The sequence below is a fragment of the Ambystoma mexicanum genome, chromosome 2q (genome assembly GCF_040938575.1).
Source record: "Ambystoma mexicanum isolate Mex_15411 chromosome 2q, UKY_AmexF1_1, whole genome shotgun sequence".
Classification (NCBI taxonomy): Eukaryota; Metazoa; Chordata; class Amphibia; order Caudata; family Ambystomatidae; genus Ambystoma; species Ambystoma mexicanum.
This window is the reverse complement of record NC_090924.1, coordinates 1,428,521,627-1,428,546,886: the sequence shown is the minus strand read 5'-3', so window position 1 is coordinate 1,428,546,886 and position 25,260 is coordinate 1,428,521,627. Positions and strand designations below refer to the sequence as shown.

General features: G+C 48.9%; 1 protein-coding gene across 2 annotated transcripts in view; it reads left to right on the top strand.

The window, feature by feature from the left end:
• The window catches only part of VAMP7 (vesicle associated membrane protein 7), a 208,680-nt gene that overhangs the window by 124,626 nt on the left and 58,794 nt on the right, over nt 1-25,260 (top strand). For both annotated transcript variants that reach the window (XM_069648954.1, XM_069648955.1), the window contains exons 5-6: nt 17,959-18,049; nt 18,444-18,511. In XM_069648954.1, the coding sequence (XP_069505055.1) occupies nt 17,959-18,049; nt 18,444-18,511 (159 nt within the window). The remainder of the gene's footprint in view (nt 1-17,958; nt 18,050-18,443; nt 18,512-25,260) is intronic.

Below are 25,260 nucleotides of genomic sequence, written 5' to 3'. Positions count from 1 at the left end.
GTTGGATTGGATATCCTGTTCATACAGGAGACTAGGTGCATTAAGGGAGAAGAACCGAGGATCCCGTCTAGATGGGTTGGACAAGAATACTGGGGATCTGGTCCTCTAAGGAAAGTGGGGGTGGGTATCCTAATAAGCAGAGCACTTAAGGTGGAAGTCTCTAAGATCTGGTCCGATGTGGAGGGGAGAGACCTCCTGGTCTCTGGCACCATTAGGAAGGTGTGCTTCACACACACCACGATCTACGCCCCAAACCAGGGACCGCTAAGATTCCTGAAGTCTACCCTTTCAAAAATAATGCTTGAGAACTCAGGTTACCATATTGTGGGAGAGGACTTTAATATTTGGGCAGATGTTAATTTAGATGGGCGTCGCTTCCCAACGAACAAAGAGACCCAGTTATTCTCTCGGAAATGTCCAAAGATATTGAGGAATACTTTCACTCAAACAACACAGGGAAGGTGGAGAAAAGAATTGTATGGGAAGCAGGGAAGGCCACTTGGAGATAAGGGAGGGGGCATGGAAAAATATAGCAGGCACTAATTGAAGATGGGCTGCGGAAGGAGATAACATTACTCATTGGGCAGGAGCATGAGTCATCCGAGGGATGTGAAGATCTGATTGTGGAGGCAAGGGCGAAAGGAGGAGCTGAGGCCTCTGGAGGAAGGGGACAAGGCAGACGCACTCCTGGCAGGTAGACTAAGAGGGCAGTGGGCTGAAAGATGGGTTCTGGAAATTGAAGGGACGGATAAAAGTACACAAGTCCTCTTCAGAAGGGATCCAGGAGGCCTCGTCTTCCTTTTTATGAGAAACTGTACGAGGCGGATTCCAAATCGGGGGAGGGTGATGCAGATACATTCCTAGCAGACATCCATCTCCCAAAACTGTCCGATGTTGACACTGGTATCCTAGATGCCCCTATAACTGAAGAACAAATCAAGAATGCTGTGGGGAGGTTGCTGCTCGGAAAGGATCCGGGGGGAGGATGGTTTTACAAATCGTTCCTCCCTGTACGACTCCCCTTTATGATGGAACTATTCAATGATATATTGACCACTGTTGGAGCCCTGGAGTCCTTTGCCCTGGTGCTTATTTTGGTAATAGACAAGGGAGGGAGGGACCCCGTTAGGGAGAATTCTCAAATATTTGCTAATTCCCTCCACCTTGGAGACCCCCAGCAACTTTGCTGGATTTTGAGGACTTGATTTTGTTCCCTGGAGAGAGAGAGACCCTTTTTTCCCCACTCTCTCATGTATTTTAATGTCATTTTATACATTGTTCCTCTTTGGTTATGGAGTCTAACCAACTCCATAGGCATCATCTCTTACAATTGTGTCAAACACCTTCAGTGCAGTGCCACAGGGATGTCTTTCAGATTTCCCAAGGCTTAAATACCTTCTCTGGGAGCAACTACTGTTTCCCAGAGCACTAAAGTGAAATTGACTTTACTTAGCATTGTACTTGCTAGACCCAGCACACCCTATCTTACAATAGAGTGCTGGAGGGGTTACTTAGTATCCCCTGTGTCTAAATGCTCATGTAATATTTTCTGTTACCCTTTCCTCAATTGACTGACTGGTGGAAGTGGTTTAGTTTAGAACTTCCTTGGTTTGCATTTACTGTGACCGTTCACGGCTCCGATAAAGTAACCGCAGGAGTCATCTTTTTCAAAATGGCATACAGCCATCTTTGCTAAAATGGTGCCTGGTCTTTTTTTTTTTCTCCAGATCTTTGTTGAAAGGTCCTTCTAGAGAGTGTCTCTGCGTGCCAAGCCAGGGTTGGTCTCTTTGTTCATTTCGCCTTCAGAGAGAAACCCGCGCCTGAGTGTCTGGGGTAGGCAGGAAGTGAGGGAGGTGCCCGAAACTCCCTGTGCTTCGTCTCCTAGGAGACCCAAATGCACTCTGTTGATTGGCTGGCAAGGACAGCCACCCTGCTGGGTGAGTGACAGCTAGGCTGGAATGAATGGGAGAGAACTGAATAAAAGGGTAGTCTTTTGGCTTGGAAGGCCGAGGTGACCACTGGACGAAGGAACCGAAGAAGAACTTGAAGAGGACGCCTGCTGCAACTCCTCGACCTTTGGTTTGCCCGGTGAAGCCCTGCTGCAGTGACTACTTGCGAAGTTCGCATAGACGGATGCAAGGACGACTTCTCCCTTTTTGAGTTGGTGGGACCAATCAACTCCAAAGTAAGCCACCTGGACACCATCTCGGAGCTGGCTGAGTTTCCTCCGAGTTGCTGCAGGAATCTTATAGCCAGGGAGAGGGACACCAGATTGTGTGTTACTTTTAAGCTGGCCTAAGGCTTTTGCAAGATCCTCCGACTTGCACTAAGCAGGACTGACCAAGCCGGAGCCCCTTCAGCAGAGTGCAGGACTCCAGAAGTAAGGACAGTCCACCTTGACAGCCAGGAACCGCGCTTATTGCCATTTGCTGTACCGCAAGGAGCTGAAACGTAAAGTTTGCCAGTTGCCAATTTGGCCAGTGCACTGCAGGTGTCCCCCCGACATCTGCCCTCTTGTCCCCACGACTGAGGCCAAGGACCAGTGAGATCTGCAGAGCTGCACGGGAACCTGAAGTCACCAGCTGCATCTTTCCTCTTCTTTTCCAAGGTACTGTAAAATAAAGAACTTACCTCTTACTGTAGAAATGCTTGTGACTTCTGCAACTCACTAGCCTAATCAGCTTGTGGCCCTACATTTGATTCTTCTTTTTATCAAATACTCCTAAGAACTTCTGCAAAGACTTTTCCATTTACTTACCTGAAGTGCTGCATCCTATACTTTTGCCTATTGACTTTGGCTTGGCCTATTTGAATTGAATGACTCTTCTGAGTGCTATGTGCTATCTGAAAGTATTTGCCCTGCTTATGAATATTTGTAATTTCTTTCTAATAACCTTTGCCTTTTACCAACTTCTTGAGAGTATTCAGAATGCCAACAGTAAGATATTAATGTCCCCAGCACCCTTGTTACTGATGTCACCTGTGGGTGTAGGTTATGTCTGTGGGCCATCCCAAAGGGTCTTGTCTGATTCAGGAACTCGGAGTGTACAGTATTGAAGTGTATTTGTATGTTACTAGTATATTGCTCCCTTCTAAAAAGTCTTTATAACGGACTGATAAATTAATAATCGTTTATGCAAGAAACCTTGAGTTTAAGAGTTTATTTGAATACCTATAACTGTGAATCTTTGTAACTCCACTACAGCTCACATTTCCCCTATTGAGATGAGCCTGACTGCTCAACACGCTATCAAAACTGTGTAGTACAAGCTTATTCCAAAGTTTGGGTTGCCTATACCTGTAGTCATAGTTGTTTGAGTGTTCCCTGAGGGTACTGCATTCAAATTTTGCCAAATAGACCCCCAGACGTCTGGCTTGTACCTCCTGTCATGATCCATAGCAGAACACCCAGCATCCACCCCCATAGTCACCAGAGATATTTAGGCACTGTGGGTGGGCAATGGACACAAAGTAGCTGTTTGGCGTGAGCACCAGTATTCTTATTATAAATGGCCCTGCCAATATGGCTGCCGAGTTGGGACTCAGCCTGGAATCCAAGATGGTCCCCAAGTTGTTCATTCTACAATGATCCCAGGTGGACTAAGGAAAGATGCAGCCAGAGCTAAAAAAAAAAGCACCTCCCTGGGCCACACCCTGTGCTTAGCGTTTTTCCATAAGCAGGTGCAAGAGGTGTAACGCTTGCTGTTTGCTCCAGCTCCACGTGCCAGAGGATTTCTGTTGACCTGTATCCAGCGTTACTCACCCGATCCTGCGGTATGCAGCTAGCTTTCCTAAGCCTCTGTTGGCATTTTCTCTTACCCGGAGATAATGTCTTATCGATGGGAAATGTCAGCTCCAGTCTGTTGCTGCGTTCCCGGCAACTAGGAGAGAAAACACAGTAAGTCCGCGGATTGTCATCTACGCTCCCTTGCTTCCCCCCGGACAACCTACCTGATATTCGCCTTTGCACTTGCATAGCTGACTGTCGGGATTCCATTCCGGTGCGGCTGACTGCATTCACCGCTTTCTCCGCTGCTGCTGAAGGACAAAATCGTAAGTGAACATCAGAGTGCAAAAAGTTTATAACGCGCTCTACACGCATTCCTGGAACACGTTTTACAGAGAATGTTCACGGACAACAGAGTTACAAAGATTCAGAGGACATTGAAGAAACTCTGCCTTCATTATTGCAGAGCAACGCTTCAAAAGACATTGCAATACAAGAACTTGCCTTCCAGAGCATTTAGTGTGCCGCAGCCGGACTGGGCCACTACCGCCCAGTGAAACAACTGGACCAGATGTTCTCATGATCTTTTGGGGACGCTTTTCAGCCTTGTTAAGGTGAGACTGGGTCCTGGGACGCATATCAAGCATTCTAAGGGATAGAAGCGAGGTGGAGGGAGAAGTTAGTTAGCAGGAATTAACGTCTTGCACTTGTCTGTTCCTCTAGGCTCACCTAGAAGTCCATTCATTTTATTTTTATAGCGCACTAAGAGCTCGAAGGCATCGCAACGCTGTTTCAGGAAGGTTGCTTAGTTACATCCTTCCTTGCATCATTGAGGGATCCAACCAAACCACTCCAAACCGCACTGCTCACTGGGCAATAGCCTTTCCGTGCAAACAGTAGGGAAGGAGTGGTTCGGGTCAACATCTAGCTCCAGAAAACCAGTCATCCCAAGACCCCTGCCGTTCCGGACCAGGCACTTGTGCAGGGCTCCAGAGCTAAGCGTTACCCCACCCCATCTCCGTTCTAAACATAGATACCAAAATCTACACCCGAGTGTTAGCAGCCTGGTTAGAGGGGAGCATGCTAAGACTGATTCACCCAGACCAAAGGACGTCAGGGGGCCGACGCAATGTAGAAAACTTTACACCTGATGCATGAAACCCAGGTGCTCTCGGGGGATCCCCTCCCTCCTTTCGGGGTTCCTCAGAGCAGTGCTCATTAAATGTAGTATTGGCTAGAGGTTTCTTAGGGAAGTTATGGCAGTTTATTCCTCCCCCAAGGCGTGTGTTGCGGTGAATGGGGGTAGTCCTGGTGGTTTGCTTTTGGAAGGGGTAGTTTGCAGGGATGCCACCTGAACCTCTCGCACAGAAGATTAGAGCACACCCCTGCGTAGAGCGATTACCGATGGGAGGCGAGACCTATAAGCTTGCCCTTTATGCAGATGGCCTACTCCTACACAAAAGGAACCCCCCTGTCCTCCATACCAGCTGTGATCCAACTGATTGAACAATACAGCTCCTTGGCTGAATTCAAAATGAATAGGGTGAAATCGGTCCTCTTTCCTTTTGGATAGGAGGAAGGATGTGGAAGCTGGGCGATTTAGCTCCCTCGGCTTGCAGATTAACCTGGGAACGCTCGGATTCCTTGGAATTAATGTACTAAGGAACATAGTGGGTTTATTCGGGGCAAACTCCCCCTGATGGCCAAAATTAAGATTGACCTGGAAGAATTGAACACATTAACAACTTCATGGTTGGGGCACCACAATGCTGTTAAAATGGTTCTTCTCCCAAGGATCTTTGATCTGTTCCAGATGCTCCCCATTCGGATGCCAGACTCATTCTTCAGGAAAATAAGGGTGGGGGGGGGTGCTATCCTGGTTTCTCTGGCCGGGGAAGATAACCAGGATATCCTGGGCAGGACTGCCCAAGAATAAAGGGGGAGTAGGCCTTCCGGACATTAAACTTTATTACAAAGCTGCCCAGTTTAGGGCTCAAACAGATCTTCCATGGGTTTCATTGGATAACTTTCAGTTGCGCCCGGCCACAGTCTGGGAATGGTTATGGGTGCCAAGAGGTAAGCTTCCTGGCAGAATTCGAGAGCACCCTATTGTGGGAACTACTTGGGATATTTGACGAGAGGTGTTCTAACATGGCTCTCTCCGTGTTGGGGAGAATTCTCAGTTCTGTGTTCATTCCCTTCTACCTTACAGACCCCAAGCTCTTTTGCTGGTCTTCAGGACTTTTAATTTTTATCCTGGAGAGAGACCTTTTTCCCCACTCTCGTATTTTTATTTGATTTGAACCCTGTGTTTTCTTTTGGTTTTGGAGTCTGACGAACTCCATAGGCATCATCTTTTTACATTGTGACACAAAGCACCCTCAGTGCAGTGTAACAGAGAAATCCTTTGAATATCTGCTAAGGTTTAAATACCTACTCTTGGATAACTACTGTTTCTAAGTGTAGTAAATTGACATTGACTTCACTTAGCTTTTTCTATTTGTAGACCCAGCGCACACTATCTTAGAGTGCTGGCGGGGTTACTTTGTGTCCCCTTTGTCTACCTTCTCATGTGAACATTTTTGTTGCCATTTTTACAATTAATGGCTAGTGGCAGGAGTTTACTTTTTCCTACCATTGTGTGTTTTTACTGCAGGCTGTGTTCGCAGCTGCAGTATAACACCCATGGGTGTTCATTTTGTAAGAATGGCCCTGGTCTTCCTTTTTTTTCACAATTTCTTGTTGGAAAGGTCCTTCTTGAGATTTACTCTGCGCACCAAACCAGGTTTGGCTCCTTGGTTCATTTTGTCTTTGGCGGGATTCACTGTTGAAGCCTGGCTCTGGCTCTACCGTGTCTGGCAGGGCAGGAAGCGAGGGAGGTTCACAACTCCCTGTGCTTAGTCTCCCTGGATACAGGAATGCACCCAAAATGATTGGCCGGCTGGCTGCCCTTTGAAGACAGCCACCTTGCTGTGTGAGTCGCTGCTACGCTGCAAATGAATGGGAGAGAATTGCATGAAAGGCGAGGTATTTTGCAAGGAAGGCAGTGTCGACCACTGGATGAAGGAACCGAAGAAGCTTGCTGCAACCTCATGGACCGTTGGTTAGTCCGGTGAAGCCTTGCTTCATTGCTGAAGCTCCACATTTCTAATCGACTAGAGAAGCCCTGCAAGGACGACTTCTCCCCTTGGGTTGGTGGGACCAATCAGCCCCAAGATTAACTCGACGAACTCCTCTTTGCTGGCTGTACTTCATTGCTGCTGCAGGAACCGACTGCCAGGGGAAAGGAACACAAGAATCAAGTACACCGCCTTTAAGCCCGACCCGAACTCAACACTCGAAGCAGGACTAACCAAGCCTGAGCCACTGAACCCCAGAAGCAAGGAAAGTCCACAGAGTGTCCAAGAACTGCAATCGTGTTATTTGCGAGTAACCGTGAAGTGTTGCTGATCTGTATTGTGCCCTTTACTGCTGCCGACCTTCAAAACGTAGTGCAGGAGTCCCCAGACATCGTCCCTCTTATCCCCACGACTGGGGCCCAGGAACAGGATCTGCAGGACTAAAACGGGAACAGAAGCCAGCTGGAACCTTGTCTTCAGACTCCAGATACTGTAAAACTAGGGGTTCTTACCTCTTGAGTGTAGCTTGCTTGCTCTCACTGGAGACTTGCATTGACTGCCCTTTGCAGAGTTGCTTGCAGCTTTGCCCTTCACAAGCCTCCCAGCTTATGGCCCAGCAGTGATATCTTTTTACGACAAAACTCTATCATTGTGCAAGACTTTTGTGTTATCTTCAAGAAGTGCCTCAGCTCCCCTAGACTTTGCTCAATTGACATTGGCTGTCCTGGCTCCCTGAAGGCTCTTCTTACCCTCTGACTTTGTGTTGATCTGTCCCTCCAAAAAGTCATACATACTTGCTTGTATAGCTGGGAAAGGGTTCACCTATATTTCATTGGGGGGGGGGGAGGATTGAAAAGTGCTTACCTGTTTGAGAAACTTGTTAACCTTTGTTTCCTTCCCTAACCTTTTTCCTTTTTGCCATAACTTCAGTATTACCATTTAAGTGTGAAAAGTGATATGTTAATGTCCACATTGTCCTAACTATTAAAGTCACCACAGGGTGTAGGGAAATGTGTGCCATCCCAAAAGGGTATCTACTTACTTTATTGAACTGAAGGAGTCTATTATTGAAGTATATTTAAGTGTTGCATATTGCTCGCTTCTAAAGAAGGCTTATTTTAATTGAATCTGTTACAACCCTACAGCTCACATTGACCCCCCTTGAGATCATCCTGGCTGCTTAGTCACTCTACCAACTTGTGTAGTACAGACCTATACCAAAGGTTGGGTTCCCTATCGCCAAGAGGACAAGGCTGTTGTAGTCTCCCACGGGGTTTCTACATACAATCTTGCCTAACACTCCACTAGACCACCTGAGTGCCAGGAGTTATGGAGGCTATTCTGGACCCTGAATGCTTGGTTTGAGGCGGGTTTGGAGAGGTTTGGCCAGCTCTGGAGGGAGAGTGGCTTCATCAATGTACACAACTTAGCCCTGGGCATTGGTAAACTCTGTTTGATCTTACCTTCAATTGAAGGATGTGCTTGATGGAGGGAGTAGATACAGAGAGACCTTGCCCCCTTAGAAGAAATCTTAGACAGGTGCACAGAAATGAAGGGACTCCTCTCTGCAATGGACAGGGCTCTGGTGGGATCGGGAGCGGTCCACAGAGAGTTCAGAACCAAGTGGGAGCAAGACTTGGTGGTTGACATAGACCCAGTTCTGTGGGACTGACTGTGTAGGGGACTGTACCGCCAGTCAGTATAAGTTGCATGCCATCAAGCTCCTCCACAGGTGGCACTATGGCCCTGTTAGACTCTCCCAAATGTTCAGAATGCAAACCCCACATGTTGGGGGACTAGGGCCAAGGGATGCCACAGAGTGCAATTCTATTGGGATTAAGTCCTAGGTTGGATTAAGGGGATTGTATGCAGTACCCTTTGGGAACACTACAACAACCCTGACTACAGGTAATGGGGAAACCCAACCTTTAGAATAAGCTTGTACTACAGTTTTGGTAGCATGTTGAGCAGCCAGGCTTATCTCAAGAGGGGTCAATGTGAGCTGTAGGGGAGTTAACAGATTCACAGTGACAAGTATCCAATTAAACACTTGCACACAAGGTTTCTTGCATAAACAATTTATCAGTCAGAGTAAGCCTTCAGAAGGGAGCAATATAACAGTAACAGTCAAATATACTTCACAAAATACACACTCTTAATATTTCTAAATAAGTACACTTTTGGAATGGCCCAAAGACACAACCTATACCCTCGGGTGACTTCAATAGCGAGGGTGCTGGGGACCTTAATATATCACTGTTGCATTTAGAGTCATTTAAGAATAAGTCAAAGGAAAGGTTTATTAGAACATACAAGAGACCACAAATATTCTTAAGCAGGCAAATACTTTCAGATACCCCCAACAAGAGTCAATCAGTTGAACAGGCTAAGCCAAAGTCAATGGGCAAAAGTCTATATGAGCTCAAGCGCTTCTTTGCAGGCAAGTAAGAAAAGTATTTGCGCCATGTTTCAGAGGTGTTTTAAGAAAAAGAATCAATGTAGGGCCACAAGCTGTTAGACTTGTGAGTAGTAGAAGATGCAAGTAACTACAGCAAGAAGTAAGTTCTCTCAGACTTTGACGGTACCTTTGGATTGAAGAAAGTGCAGCAGATGACTTATGTTTCTGTGCAGCTCTGCAGATCTCGCTGTTCCTGGGCCTCAGTCTGGGGACAAGAGGAAGGACTTCTGGCGACTCCTGCACTGCAATGGTACGGTCACAGCTCTCAACCGGCAATCTTCAAACAAGTGGCTGTTCAGTGTTTCAACTCCTCGCGTCTACCGCAAATAGCAACACTGCGTTTCCTGACTGTCGAGGTGGGCTTTCCTTGCTTATGGGGTCCCGCATTCTGAGAGAGCTCTGGCTCGGTCAGTCCTGCTTCCTGGGAGTCTGGAGGATCTTTCTGGAGCTCTTGGCCAGCTTAAAAGCAATGCACACAATCTGGTGTTCCTCTCCATGGTGTTTTGGTTTCCAGCAGCAACTCTGTGGAAAGTCAACCAGCTCTGAGAGAATGTCCAGGTGGCATACTTTGGAGTTGATTGGTCCCACCAACTCGAGGGGAGAAGTCTTCCGTGCTGGGGCTTCTCTGTCGATATGAATTTGCAGTTTCCGCACAACAGCAGGGCTTCACCGGGCAAACCAGCGGTCCAGGAGGTGCAGCAGGTGTACTCTTCAAGTTCTTCTTCGGTTCCTTCGTCTTGTGTTCGACTCTGCCTTCTAAGCCAAAAGCCTCGCCTTTTATTAATTTCTCTCCCATTCATCCCAGCAGGGTGGCTGTTTTTGCCGGACAGTCTGCCGGCCAATCACTACAGAGTGCATTTGGGTGTCCTAGGAGACTAAGCACAGGGAGTTTCGGGCATCTCCCTCACTTCCTGCCCACCCCAGACACCCTGGAGCCAGAGGCGAGCTTCACTCATGAATCCCGCCAAAGGCAAATCGAACAAAGGGACCAAACCGGGTTTGGCGCGCAGAGTAAATCTCAAGAAGGGCCTTTCCACAAAGAAATGGTGAAAAAAGACCGGGCCATTTTGACAAGAATGGCACCCTTGGATGCTTTACTGCAGCTACGAACGCAGCCCGTGGTAATTGCAGACCACGGTAGTTAAAAGTAATCCACTGCCACCAGCCATTCAGTGCGGAAAGGGTAACATTAAAAATGTTTCATGAGACGCTAGACAAAGGGGATACTAGGTCACCCCTCAGCACCCTATTGTAAGATGGTGTGTGTTGCGTCTAGAAAGTTACAAATGTAAGTAAAGTCAATTTCACTTTACTGCTCTGGGAAACAGTAGTTTATCCCAGAGAAGGTATTTAAACCTTGGGAAATCTGAAAGACTTCCCTGTGCCACTGCACTGAAGGTGCTGTGTGACGCAATGTAATAGATGCCTATGGAGTTTGTATTTCTTTTGGTTATGGAGCCTGACAAAGTTCAGAAATCGCATTAAAATAAATGAGTGGGACAAAAAAAGGGTCTCGCTCTCTCCAGGAAAAAAGTCCTCGAAATTGAGAGGAGAGAATGTATTGATAAACATGCGAGGCATGGGGAAAACCCAGCGATGACCAACTCCGATGTTTTAGAGGGAGGTTGCCTCAACCCCGTGTAGGAAATGAATGCGACTAGGACATGGACCAATGCCGACTAATATGGACAATACACCTGTGTGGAGGCCAGGTGCCAATGCTAAGTTTACTTTGTATTCTTGTTTCGAGGGGATTGGGTCCTCCGACGTATTCCATATCTATGACATGTAATCACCACAGCTGTGCTGCTTCGGAAACTTTTTCTGCGTCCTGCGTCGATGACGTCGATGCGCCGTCGTCTAGGACCTCCTCCGACGTCCGACGTCATCCGATGTGATAAGTAGGACGCACGACGCCCATAGCCTCAGTTCCGTTTTTTCCGCGAACGTGTTGCTTCGTGTTTCTCGGTTTGAACGCCTCGACTCTTTGGAGTTCTGTTCTTCTCGGTTCTTCGAACCTGTTCGTTTGTGTTAATCCTTCTGAAGATGTCTTCTACTTCGTCTTCGACCCCGCGTCTGGGTTTCAAGAAGTGCGGGGAGTGTGGGTCCAAGATGTCGGTGACGGACTCGCACGACGCCTGCCTCTGGTGCCTCGGGGAGGCCCACGACACGGATGACTGTATCGACTGCCAGTCGCTCACGTCCAAAGCCTTACGCGAACGTAAGAAGAAGTTGTCGGTAGGTCGGGTGTCCAAGCCCCGGAAGTCGAAGTCTGCGGGGCTTTCGACGGATGATTCGAGGGGTGACTCTCCATGTCATCGTCGGAAGTCTCGTGGGTCTCCTTCTAGGAGTCGGTCTCGCCACTCCTCTGCCTCTTCGAGGCATTCTCGGAAGCGCCGACATCGATCGTCTTTCAGGTCCTCTTCGGAGGGCTCTGCCCGGCACGTCGCTTACCCCTCGGGCCGTGCGACGCCGTAGGAATGGGCTTCCTTCGGGAAGAAGATGTTGGCGATTCTTGAGTCGCAGGGTACTCGGCCGTCCGTGCCCCTGAGTGGGGTCGGTCGTGTGAGGTCGAGAGACGCCGCTCGCAAGAGTGGTCGGCACGAGTCACGGGAAAGGTCCCGTTCGGACAAGGGGACTCGTTCTCCACGTACCCGTTCCAGGTCCCGGTCCTCGACGCGTTCGAGACCGTGTGCACCTGTGAGGTCTTCGAAGAAGGCTTCGACGTCTGTGGCGTCGAGGGCGTCGACAGGTTTTCTCGAGGCTCTGGCTCCGAGGAAGTCGTCGACGCTCAGGTCGTCGAGGGACACGCTCGGGGCTCCGGCCTCGAGGGCTGTGTCGACGCCCCCGATTCTGGAGGCGCTGCATCTAACGCCGACGCGGATCCTCTCGGCGCCGACGCGGATCCTCTCGGCGCCGACGCGGATCCTCTCGGCGCCGACGCGGATCCTCTCGGCGCCGATGCCGATCCTCTCGACGCTGGCGCCGATTCGCTCGACGCCATCGACGCCTTTCATGTCGGAGGTACCCCAGGGCACGGGTGGACCCCCTAGGAAGGCTCTGGTTAAGAGCAAGCACTCTCGAGTGCCTTCTTTTCGCCACCTGGATTATATTTCAGAGGCGGGTGAGGATTCTGATGGCCTGGTTCCTAGTCAGGTTCCGGATGACATTGTCTCGGGCCATAGTCAGTTTGACGAGTTGAGACAGTCACTGCATGATGCCAGTGGACTGGACACCTCTCCGGAGGTGGAGTTTTGTAGGCCTGAGCCTGGCTCTCATGCGGATTCCTCGTACTGGCGCCTTATGGCTAGGGTTTCTGAGTACTTGGGATGGTCTGCTCCCGCAGGGGAGTTTGTGCAGGATGATCTGACGGACATCCTTGATGTTGGTCCCCCAACTGACCCGGTTCTGCCGTTCCATATGGCTTTACAGAGAAGGGTGGCGGCGGCTTGGACTGCTCCGGAGAGTCTCCCGGCGGTGGGCAGATCCTTGTCGTGAAAATACCGTCCAGCCAGTGGCGACCCCTGCTACTTGACCAGGCACCCCACTCCGGAGAGTTTGGTGGTGCAGGCGGCCACGGCCCCGGCGAAGCAGGCGTCGTACCCTACCATCCCTCCTGATGGGGACGACAAACGTTTTGATGGCTGGGCGAAGAAAGTGTTTTCTTCTGGTGGTATGGCGCTTCAGGCGGCCAACTCCATTTGTGCCTTGTCACGTTTCACGCACACTCTGTGGAACGGTGTTGCGTTAGCGGCTGAACATGTTCCCGAAGGGGATGAACGGGATGGTTTCCTTGCTATGGTCCAGGATGGTAAGGATGCCATGTGTGAGTCTGTTCAGTCGGGTTTGGACTTAGCTGAATGCGTCAGTAGGTCCATGGCGGCGAGCACCGTGATACGCAGGTTTGCGTGGTTGCGGAAGTCGGGGTTTGCGCCTGATGTGCAGTCCCGGCTCCTCAACATGCCCTTTGATGGTGAACACCTTTTTGGCAGCAAGGCTGACGAGAGCCTTGAGAGGTTGCAGACCTCAAAAGCTGCAGCGAAGTCGTTGGGCGCTGCAGTTCGCCAACCTCTGCCTTTTCGTCCCAGGGGACAGCAGTGGAGGGGTGGTTCCTTTCGCTATTACTCATCCCTCAGTAAAGCGAGAGGAGCTGGCAGTCAAAGAGGCCAACGCAGGGGTACCAGAGGTGGACGACAGGGTACCCGTGGTGCCAAGGCCGCTCGGGCAGTTGCCTCTTTGCCCTCGGGTAACGCCGCAGCCGCTCCCGCTCAGTCGTGAGGCCATGTCCCATGGTTCGCCGGTTGGGGGAAGGTTGGCGCAGCATCTTGTAGAGTGGCAAGCCATTACTTCAGATGTGTGGGTTCTGGAGATCATAACCCACGGCTACTGTCTTCCTTTTCGGCACAGGCCTCGCGACAATCCACCGGGGAACCTCTTTGCAGAGTCCGGATCTGCTCCTTGCGCAGGAAATTCAAGCCCTGCTGGAGAAAGGCGCCATAGAACTGGTGCCTGTAGCGGAGAGGAACAAGGGATGGTATTCCCCTTATTTTTTGGTTTCGAAGAAAGACTGGGGATTGAGACCCATCATGGACTTGCACGGTTTGAACAAACTCCTCAGGAAGGACAAGTTCAAGATGGTTACTCTCTCTCAAGTCCTCCAGGCCCTTCAGCTTCAGGACTGGTTGGTGTCACTCGACCTCAAGGATGCTTACTTCCATGTGCCGATCCATCCCAAGCACAAGAAGTACCTGAGGTTCGCGGTTGGCGACTCGCACTTTCAGTTTCGGGTCCTGCCGTTCGGATTGACCTCCGCCCCGAGGGTTTTCACCAAGCTCATGGTGGTGGTGGCAGCGCATCTCAGGCAAGGGGGGATTCACGTCTACCCCTACCTGGACGTTTGGTTGATCAGGGGGAGCTCTCCCGAGCAAGTCCTGGATCATCTATCGATCACCTGTCGCTCCCTTCACAGGCTGGGCTTCTCCCTCAATTTAAAGAAGTCCCATTTGACGCCAACACAGCGGCTCCAGTACATCGGAGCAGTGCTCGACACTTCCCTGGGGCAGTGTTTTCCTCCCCAGGTGAGGGCTCTTCACATTCAGCAGATGGTGCACAAGTTTCAGCATGCCCAGACGCTCCCAGCGTTCGAGTTCCTGAGGTTGCTCGGCCTCATGGCATCCTGCATTCTTCTGGTGCCAGAGGCTCGCCTGCGGATGAGATCTTTGCAGTGGGCACTCAAGACGCAATGGTCGCAGTCCTCCGGCAGGATGTCGGACTCGATTCAGGTGCCGTCCTCGGTCGCCCGGGACCTTCTGTGGTGGGCCGTCGAAGGCAACTTGATGAAGGGGGCTCCATTTTGGCTTCCCTGGCCGGAGGTGACGATCGTGACGGATGCATCCCTCAAGGGATGGGGAGCTCATGCCAACGGGCTGACAGTCAGCGGTCGTTGGTCTCCGTCGGAGTCCAGACTCCATATCAATCTGTTGGAGCTGAGGGCCGTCAGGCTAGCCCTGAAGGCTTTTCTGCCGTCTGTGCGAGGGAAGAATGTCCTGATCCTGACGGAAAACACAGTGGCCATGCACTACCTCAACAAAAAGGGGGGGGGCAGGGTCACTTCCTCTGTGCAGAGAGGCGATGCAGCTCGAGTTCTGGGCCATCCAGCAGGAAGTTTCGATCTCGGCAGTTCATCTGGCCGGAGCCGAAAACGTGACGGCGGACGCTCTGAGCAGGCAGAGCGCGATCTCTCACGAGTGGGAGTTGGCTCAGGAGATTCTCCTGGAGATCTTCGCCCTTTGGGGGACCCCTCAAGTGGATCTCTTCGCCTCCAGTGTCAACCGGAAGTGCGAAAGGTTTTGCTCGCGGGAATTTCCTCCAGAAGGAGCCTTAGGAGACGCGTTCGTGGTGGAGTGGTCATTCCCGCTGCTGTACGCGTTTCCTCCAGTCCCCGTCATCCCGCAAGTGCTGCGGAGGTTACGGAAGTTCGGTTCCCGGATGATCCTCATTGCCCCGGCGTGGGCTCGGAGGACGTGGTACCCGGACCTTCTCGACTTGTCCATCTGCCCTCCACATCGTCTTCCCTACCGAGACGATCTGCTCTCACGGGAGGGGGGTCAGGTTCTCCATCCAGAGGTCAGGTCCCTCAACCTTCACGCTTGGCTTCTGAAAGGTTGAGGTATAAGGATTGGGACCTCCCTGAGGACGTGATGGAGGTGTTGCTTTCGGCCCGAAGGCCGGCAACTAAGTCTCTGTACCGTTGCCGTTGGCGTAAGTTCTGCGACTGGTGCAGAGTTCAGAATGTGGATCCTTTTGCATGTGACATCCCCATGGTTCTGTCCTTTTTGCTTTCTTTGGCCCACAGGGGCTTGCAAGTGGGTACCGTTAAGGGTTACCTGGCGGCGCTGTCCATCTTTAAGCGCTCGTCTGAAGAGTGTTCTTACTTTAAAATCCCTTTGATTTCACAGTTCCTGAAAGGGCTCACTAATGTGTTCCCTCCGTCACCTTTCCTGGTGCCCGGTTGGGATTTAAACCTGGTTCTTAAGTTTCTTATGGGTGCTCCGTTTGAGCCTTTACATTCTTGCCCTTTGAGGCTGTTAACTCTGAAAACTGTGTTTTTAGTTGCGGTTACTTCCGCTCGCAGAGTGAGTGAGTTACAGGCACTTTCAGTTAAGCCTCCCTTCACTGTATTTCACAAGGACAGGGTTGTCCTTAGAGTTCGTCCTTCTTTTCTTCCGAAGGTAGTGACGGAATTTCATTTGGCCCAGAAGGTTGTTCTTCCGGCATTCTATCCTCCTCCGCATCCTGGTAAGGAAGAGGAGAGGCTCCATAGGCTTGATCCTAGGAGAGCTTTAAGCTTTTATGTTTCACGCATGTCCCGGGTCAGAGTGGATGATCAACTCTTTATTGGTTACGCTGGTAAGCGTTTGGGGCAAGCTGTGACGAAACAGACTTTGTCTCGCTGGATTATTTTGGCCATCTCGGAGTGTTACCGTTTGGCGGGTAAGGACCCACCGGCTGGCTTTCGGGCCCATTCTACCAGGGGTATGGCTGCGTCTACTGCTCTGCAGAGGGGTGTTCCTATTCGCAACATCTGTGATGCAGCCACCTGGGCTTCAGTACATACATTTGTACGTCACTATTCCCTTGATTCCATCCGAGCACAGGATCTGGCCTTTGGCAAGGCGGACCTTTGCTCTGCTATTTGATTGGCTATTCTACATTTTGATTCTAAATTCTTTCCCTCCTCCTTGCTTTGGTACTGCTTTGGGAGTCTGTCATAGATATGGAATACGTCGGAGGACCCAATCCCCTCGAAGAACAAGTTACTTTCTTACCTGGTAACGTTCTTTCGATGGGATGGTCCGACGACGTATTCCATATCGCTACCGCCCTGCCTTCCCCGCTGCAGAATTTCTTTTGCGATTGCAGCTTACGTTCCGCAAGGCTTTGTGTCTGACTGGCAGTTGACTTATGTCACACGTTCTGGGGGAAAAAACTATAACTGAGGCTATGGGCGTCGTGCGTCCTACTTATCACATCGGATGACGTCGGAGGAGGTCCTCGACGACGGCGCATCGACGTCATCGACGCAGGACGCAGACGCCGAAAAAGTTTCCGAAGCAGCACAGCTGTGGTGATTACATGTCATAGATATGGAATACGTCGTCGGACCATCCCATCGAAAGAACGTTACCAGGTAAGAAAGTAACTTGTTCTTCTTACCAAAGGGATAAAAGATATGCCTATAGCAGCGAGAAATCAGTACCCGGGGAGGTGGTTGTGACGGGTCAGAGATAGATACAGTTGGGGAAGTTATGTGGGAGGAGGGGCATGGGAGTATGGGGTATGGACTCCCTACTGTTCGATCTGTCTCATGTAAGCTGTTTATTGTATGCCATTGAATTTATAATGAAGAGAAATGTGATAGGAAAAAAAAAGATTATCAAGTGTTTACATTTGTGAAGTAGTAGTTTGGTTCCAGTAAGTGAATTGAAATAGCGGAAGTGCCAATCCCTCCATGTGACCCATGACTGATGAGGAACATGGCCCAAACATTTATAAATGAAGCAAACTGCCTGGGACCGCCTTGCCACACTCACGTTTAACCAGTTCTTTCCCACTGATTCTTTCCCATGATTTTTCACCTTCTGGAACTTTTTTAGGTTAGTCATTCTTTAGAAAAGTCTACTTGTCTTGGGAGATCCTCACGCATACGAAGAAATATATGCAGTCAGATGAGTTATTGTTTAACTAATTCTTAATTAACATGGTAACTGTTGCACTACGTCCATTTCCACCCCTTATACTTCCTCCTTTACAGCTTTGCTGTTGGTGGGGTTGACCACCGCTACCGTAGGCAAGCTACAGAGCCTGGTCTAATCTGTACAGAGGTAGCACCTAATGCCTGGGCCAGATTTATCCTGCAGCACTACTGTGGATTGTCCTTTCCACAGTAGAGTGATCTGGAGAAACGCTTAACCATCTCGCCTTTCCCAGAGATTTGCAGTGGCGTTTATGTTCAAATGGTGATGCTATGCTTAAATGAGCTAATCTCTTAACCGCCAACCCTCTCAGGATGGAGTACCTAGTTTTGCAGGGAAATATGAATTGCCTTTGTAGCTTGTAGATCTGGAAACAAATTTGGTTTTGTGCCTTTTCAGAAACATCACTCCCAAAACAAGGAGCCGGACCGTATAGTGGAAACGCAGGCCCAGGTTGATGAACTGAAGGGAATCATGGTTCGGAATATTGGTACGTTCACTGTGCTTGTTCTTCACACTGTATAAAACTATCATGGAGTGGTGCATGGAAATAGTTGCTGCTTCTGAGTCACGTTGCAATTGTGCCATAGAGAACAGGCACAACCTGAAGTGTATACGTTCATACAAGTGGATACTGCTCATCAGTCAGGTCTTTGATGCCATATTGAACAGGCATGATTTGCAGTGTGCGCACTCTGGCATCTTCTGCTTTAATGTAATTCCCGACCGGCACTATATGCCATGTGTACACCAGTTCAATGCTTCCTGCTCTCAATTCACACTGCATTCATTTTGTACAGATGAGCGAATGAGTCACTGCACTGATACTGAATTCTGCACAGGGATTGATTCTGACTGCGCTGCCTCTTTGTTTTCCTGATCAGACCTAGTGGCGCAGCGGGGAGAGAGATTGGAGCTGTTGATAGACAAGACTGAAAACCTTGTTGATTCGGTGAGTATGAGCAGGTTAATAATGTGTGGAACTTTTATAATTGAGTTTTCACTTGTTATGCCCTTGCACTATTTCTACATAGTACACATCACAAGATGCACTGAAATAAAGGAGCAAAACAAAAATGCACTACAGCATACTTCTATCCTCAGAAGTTGTTCTCAGCCCAGTTGAACCCCCATCAAGCTCAGCACAATCCCACCAGAGGTACTCCTTTCAGCTAGATGGGGCCACCTGCAGAGGTCGGGGAGGCTACAAGAAACATCCAGTATTAATCTACGGACTGATCAGGTGACCTGAGCCCCAACATCAAAACCACCATTTTTGAGTTGTCTTTCCATCCTCGAAGGGCTTCAACTGGGCTGTCGGAACCATTGAGCTCAGCATTCCTCCAGTTATGCTGTTCCTGCCTCCCTCTTCTCACCATTGGATGCTCCTTGCCACCCCTCCTACTTTACTCCTCGTTACTGGGGCTGCTTCGCAAAGGGCGAACTGCTAAGAGCAATCTCCCAGTCTTTAACCCATGCCCCTTTGCCGGTGAGCCATTATACCACCTCCTCTCTTGCTCCACCTGGTAATACCAATCCACCTAGTACATTGCCAGCTACACTGGACTACTACTGAACTAAAATGTATTCTCTCTCCATCCTCCTCGTGCTATTCTCTGTTCAGCCCTTCATGACTCAACTTTCCGTCTTGCTCTCCTCGTCTAATGAGAAAAGGCTCTAGTGTTGTGCACCTATTTTCTTCATGCCTTAACATCTCACAAGCACCCCCTCCCATGCCACATCCCCTCCTAACTCCTTTTGAATTTACATTCTCAACTATTTTATTCTTTCTCACTCTACTCACTTTATTTCGATCTTTCACCATCCAGGCCCCACTGGACCATTCTTCAATGAACTGTCAGCTCCTCGATTCTCTCTTCCTGTCACATCACCTCATCCTCTTGGGTAACTTTACCCTTCCTTCTCCTAACACTCAAAGTATCTGACCTTAAATCTTTTTTTCAATGAACATGCTTTCTACTCTATTCTTAACCTTCCCACTCGCTCTGCCGGCAACTCTCATGATCTCATATTAGTTGATCTCCAACTCTCTCTCAGCAACTAACTGTCACGCCCTCTCTGACGGACCACCCCCTTACGTCCACTGCTATTATCTTTCCTCTCTGACCGTTCCTCCCCACCTACCACTTCCATTTTCAAGAGTAAATGTAAACCCTCTGCTATTCCTCCCTATCTTTCTGGCCTTCAAATCTCTCGCCTTCTCTCCAGATTGTTCCACTGACACTGTTTTCTCCGCATTCTAGCCCTTACTTTCACAATCCTTCTCTTCTCACTACCCACTGGTAACTTTTACCACTAAATCCCAGTATCCTCAACCTTTGGTATCCGTGATATGCAGACACTCCTGGGCAGATGTAGGTGTTCCTACTGTCATGAGGACCTGCAGCTATACCCTTCTGCCCTTGACTCGCTCAAGTCTTCTCTTGATAGTGCTAAAAGGGATTTCTACCTTTCTCTCATTGACGCACACTCAATTCTCACCTACTCCAAGGCGCCCATAACTCGCTCCTTACGCCTCCTAAACCCACAACTATTAACTCTCTACTCTTTCAGCTAGTGGCCTCGCTGAATACTTTGCTTCTGAATCTCCAATCGGGGAATCTCTCCTCACCCTCCCCTTACTGCCTCATCATACTTTCCTCACTCGACCATCTATCACTACCTCTATATCACATTTTAGTTATACCAACACTGAAGAGGTCCTTGCACTGCTGAAGGCTAACCCATCCTGACCCCCTTCAGATCCTTCTGCGTCTCCATTTGTCAAACCTATTGGCCTCTCACCTCACTAATCTCTTCACCCTTTCCTTCAACTCTGCCTGCTTTCCCTTTACTTTCAGAACTGCCATGGTCCTCCCTCTCCTGAAAAAGCAAGATGCTCATCCAAACCTGCCAAACGTTCATCCTCACTACTCTTTGGTGTTAGCAAGACGTTAAATACAATTCTTTATAACTTTCAAGAAATGCACAACCTTCGTGACCCCATGCCAGCTAGTTTTCGCTCTTGCCACTCCACTGAAACTGCTCTCATGAATGTCTCCAACTTATTGTCTCTGCTAAACATCCCGACCTATCCATTATCCTAATCTTCAACTTAGGTGCTCTTTTGATACCATTGATTAGTCTGATCTTCTCAGTGCTCGGCCTCTCCTTGGGATTTGTGATCGAGCACTTGCCTGGATAGAGTCCTACCTGGCACCTCATTCATTTGGTTTCCTGGAACACCACAACACCTCAACTCGCTCCCCTTACTGAATGTTCCACAAGACTCTGCTGTGGGTTCCCTCATATGCACACCTATACACACTGTATACTTCTGCTCCCGGGGCACTTATCTCCTCCTTTGGGCACTCTTATCAACTCATCAGAAACCCAAATCTTTCTCCTTTCCTGAACTCTCCACTGACCTATCTTCCAAAATCTCTGCTGTTAAATATTGTATGGCCTCACACTCTCACGTGGAACTCTAAAATGGAGGTGCTTTTCTTTCCTGCCAAACCTAATCCTTCCCCTCTTTCCCCTGCTTATCCAGTACCCACTTAACTCTCTTCCATGCTCCTCCAGCTATAAACCTCAGTGTCCTCTACAATCTTTCACACACATTCTCTGCCTTCGTCTCTAAAAGTGCAACGGCTGATCACCTCAACATCTGGGACACCTCCGTTGCTTTAAAACAGCCAAACCTCTCCTAGCTACTCTTCTCTAAACTGGACTACTGTGCCATTGTGCTCTTTGGCCTTCCAAGCTATGCCTTCTGTCCCCTTGACAAGATTAACTTTTCTACCCGCACTCTTTGAACTCCCTCTGTTCACCTTTACTTCCATCTATCGCCAGCAGGCTGGCCGGCTGGCTAACTTTGCAAAACGGGGCCAAACTCAAATTTCCACTCTTTCACTCTTCTCGCTTGGCGTACTTGAAACTCCTTCCACTCTACAATTCAATCCATATCAATGTATTCATAAGCAAATTGAAAGCCCATCTCTTTGCTTCTCAGCTATCCTCTTGACTCTCCTCTCCGGCTTTACTAACTACACCATCCCGCACCGCTAACCAAACTGTTGACTCTTTTCCCCAACGCACTAGCACTTAATAGTTTACTGTGACAACTCTGGCTTGGCTGGCTAGACTGTCTACCCGCTGGCACTTGCTTTAGTTTGTCCACTGTATTGGTCCCAGTATCTGTCCAATATACAGATTCTCAAACCTGAGAATCTGGCCACTCATCTCTACCTGTTAGACACTGCCTCCCATATATCTGGTATATTACCTTGTGCATTCTCCAAGGGCTTGTTTCACTGTATATATGTATATAAACAAATAAAAACATTGAATTTATGGAAGTCAATGTGCACATTGTGAATTGGCATCCTGAGCCCCGAGGTTCATTTAATTTTAACACAACCCATATGAATATGCACTCAGGTGCCAGGGCAGCTTGGCAGTCTGCTTCAAAAGACGTGCTTCCATGTTAGGGTGTACTGCTTCTGCACACTCCTACTGCACAGGGTTGGACATGTGAATATTTTAGGCACATAGTTGTTTACCCTCCATGCCCTACTGAAATAATGCAATGGGTGAGTGCTCCTCTGTAAATGCTATTTGGAATCAGTTTTGAAGCGGTTCATATTAAATAGAGGGCACTGCCAGTCTGTGCACTGAAGAGCCCTCAGGTAATGTTTTGTGTGCATTACAAAATGCTCTAAATGTGTGGACCTGAGTTTAAATTCGTATTTTATTTTTCTTTTGTTTGGTCTTTGTTGTGCAGGGGTCTGCAACATCTCCATATATTGTGCTATACCCCACATCAGCCCTAGCAAGCATAGTAACTAGTGAAGGGTTATGGGTGTTGCAGTCCATAACCTCTGGAGAGCTCCTTGTTGCAGATCTGTCATTCTCTAGGAATACTCGCTATGAATACCATTATCAATTAATGCATTCCTTTTGGGCAGGCAGACGCAGATTTTGGTCCATACCCCAGTTTCAAAAATTGCATAGAGTGCAAAAATGTGTTACATACCTGGTTTTCCACACATTTCCAACTTTGGGGGAATTGGAAAAGAAATCCAGTGTAATCCTTTCACTGGTGCAGAAATATTTCCCCTAAAGTTTAAATCGAGACCTTGGCCATCCTCTGAATTTTGGGGTTTGCGGCTAGGGATAGTGTTGGGGGAGTTTTCTTTAAGTCCTACTGGCAGTAAGACTAAGTAAACTATTCCAGTGGTTTGTAGATTCCCCCCAACTCCTTAGTATCAGTCTGTACTAGCTCAGGACCTTGGTAGTGTGGCAGAGCAGTCACTCATCTTAAGCAGAAGATGTGAGCTCTAGGTAAGTACACAGAATCTTAGCTAGACCAGCACAGCAAAGAAGCACTTAAATTATATATTTATTATATTTACACCAGAATCACTTTAAATACTTCGGACATTTATACTGCAACACTTAGGAATACTTGATAATACACGTCAAAGGAAACTGACTTTTGTGTTTGGTCGCGGTTACATTTATAGCAACGTTGGAAAGGGAAAAGACCGTATTATCGGTAGTTGCGCACTCATGTGGTTTTCAACGGTTTATACTGTAATGCATTTACTCTGCAAACACATAGTAAAGTCACTTAACGGGGGGAGCATGGTTAGTGTAACATAAGCTTTGGTTCAATGTTCTAGAGACAGTTTCTTCACCTAGTAAGTACTTTAAGCCCAAAAACACAATTTTTATTTGCATTTATCAAGCGCGCTTGCAGCCAATGAGGCATCGAGGCGCTGTTACAGATAAGCAGACTTGAGTTACAGGCGGGTGCCCAATGGGCTCATGGTTACACAGTAACGAACAAATATGCAGGGAATTGCTCAAACCAATTCGTGATAGATATTCTGTTTAGACAAAGTCTAGTTTTGATAGCCTTGCGGAAGGCTAGGTGTGATTCAATCAGTCTTGGGTGAGGTGGCAGTGCGTGGCTGCTTGGGTGGGGGAGCTGGAACCTCCAGCGCGCACCTTTCGTGAGGTAGGTGTGACAATCGTGTTGGCATAGCGTGATCTTAGGGGTCTGGTGGCCGTGTGCCTGATGATTCTCTCGGTCAGGTAGGGCGGGGCGAGCTCGTGGAGGCATTTGTGGGTGAGGGCAAGCGTTTTAAAGATCATTCTCTTTGACAGGGAGCCAGTGGGCTTGCCTTCTGATTTCAGAGATGGGGTCTCTTCTGGCGGTACATGTGGCTGCCCGGAGCGCATTGTTTTGAGCTAGCCGCAATTTGGCCACGTTTTTGCTGGAGGTCCCTGCGAGGAGGGCATTGCAATAGTCTAGCCTTGACCCGATAATTGCCGTGGCAATGGTGAGGCAATAGTGGCGGGCCAGGAAGGGCCTAGCAGCATTGAGGATTTGAGAGTAATAGGCTGAAGAGGTGGCAATAGCATTGACCTGTCTGTCCATGGAAAGGTCGGAGTCAAGGTAGACTCCGAGGGTCTTAACATGGTTTGAGACCTTGATAGGAATGTTACCGATGGTGAAGGAGTACTGGTCTCCAAGGTTGCCCAATGTGAAAGGTGATCCTATGAGGAGTTGTTCAGTTTTTTCCCCTATTGAGGCAAATCCAGTTCTCTGCCATCCAGGATTGGATGGTGGAGTAGATAGTGGTGAGGGTGTTGGTGTCTGCTAGGTAGTCGCCCGAGAGTGGGATGAGTACCTGTGCGTCATCCGCGTAATTGGTGTAGGATATGCCAAGGGAATCCAAGATGCTGAACAGGGGCCTTGTGTAAAGGTAAAGCGTGGGTGCGATACAGGACCCCTGGGGAACACCGCAGGTGAGGGGGCTCGGGGTGGCGGATGCAGACTCCGAGAATACTTTCATGGGCCTTTCTTGGAGGAAGGAGGTGATCCATTGACAGGCTTTCGGGGAGAAGTTGGCTTGGGTGGCTAGATGGTGGCACAAGGTGTTGTGGTCCATGAGATCAAAGGCCGCGGATAGATCAAGGAGCAGTAGGAGAGAAATCCTAGCTAAAGGCAGTTCGGAGAGGGCGTGAAGCCTTGACAAGTGGCAAATTAGTTCCTGTAGATTTCTTCCAGTTTCTAGTATTATTGAAGCAGCAAGTTAACCACTAACCAGAGGGATCTTAAAACTGACTTGAAAAGGGGATACAAGCAGCCTCTTCTCTTGGGTCTGAGGGGGTTTCCCTGTACACCTCTACTTGCACTTCAACTCTCCGTGGCTTCTTGGAATCAGGTAAGCAATACCATTTTCCCCACAGTACCTTAGGTTAGAAGAAAATGTTTGTGCTGGATGCTCCGCGATGTTGCAACTCTGGACCCGGCTTCTGTATTCCTTGGTCTGGTGACTGATGGCAGGACAATGGACAGGATTTCTTTGCAGCAGTCTGTAGGGAGGGCCTGTACCATGACTTTCAGCAACTTCTTGGTTCACTGTGCGGTTTTGGTGCCTTTTCTGCAGCACCAGCAAAAGACATGTATCGCCCTGTCAATCTTCATTTCCTGTAGTGCCACACTCTGAGGGGGTCTGGGTGAGTTGGATCAGATCTCTCGAGTGTCCTCGCAGGTTCACCAAAGATTTGGACAAATTTGGCCTTTCCACGATGTCCTCAAAATGGGCAGCATGTCTCCTGGCATTGGGATTCCACAGTTCTGGAAACTCTTAGGACCTTGGGAGATGACTTGTTTCAAAGTTAGTC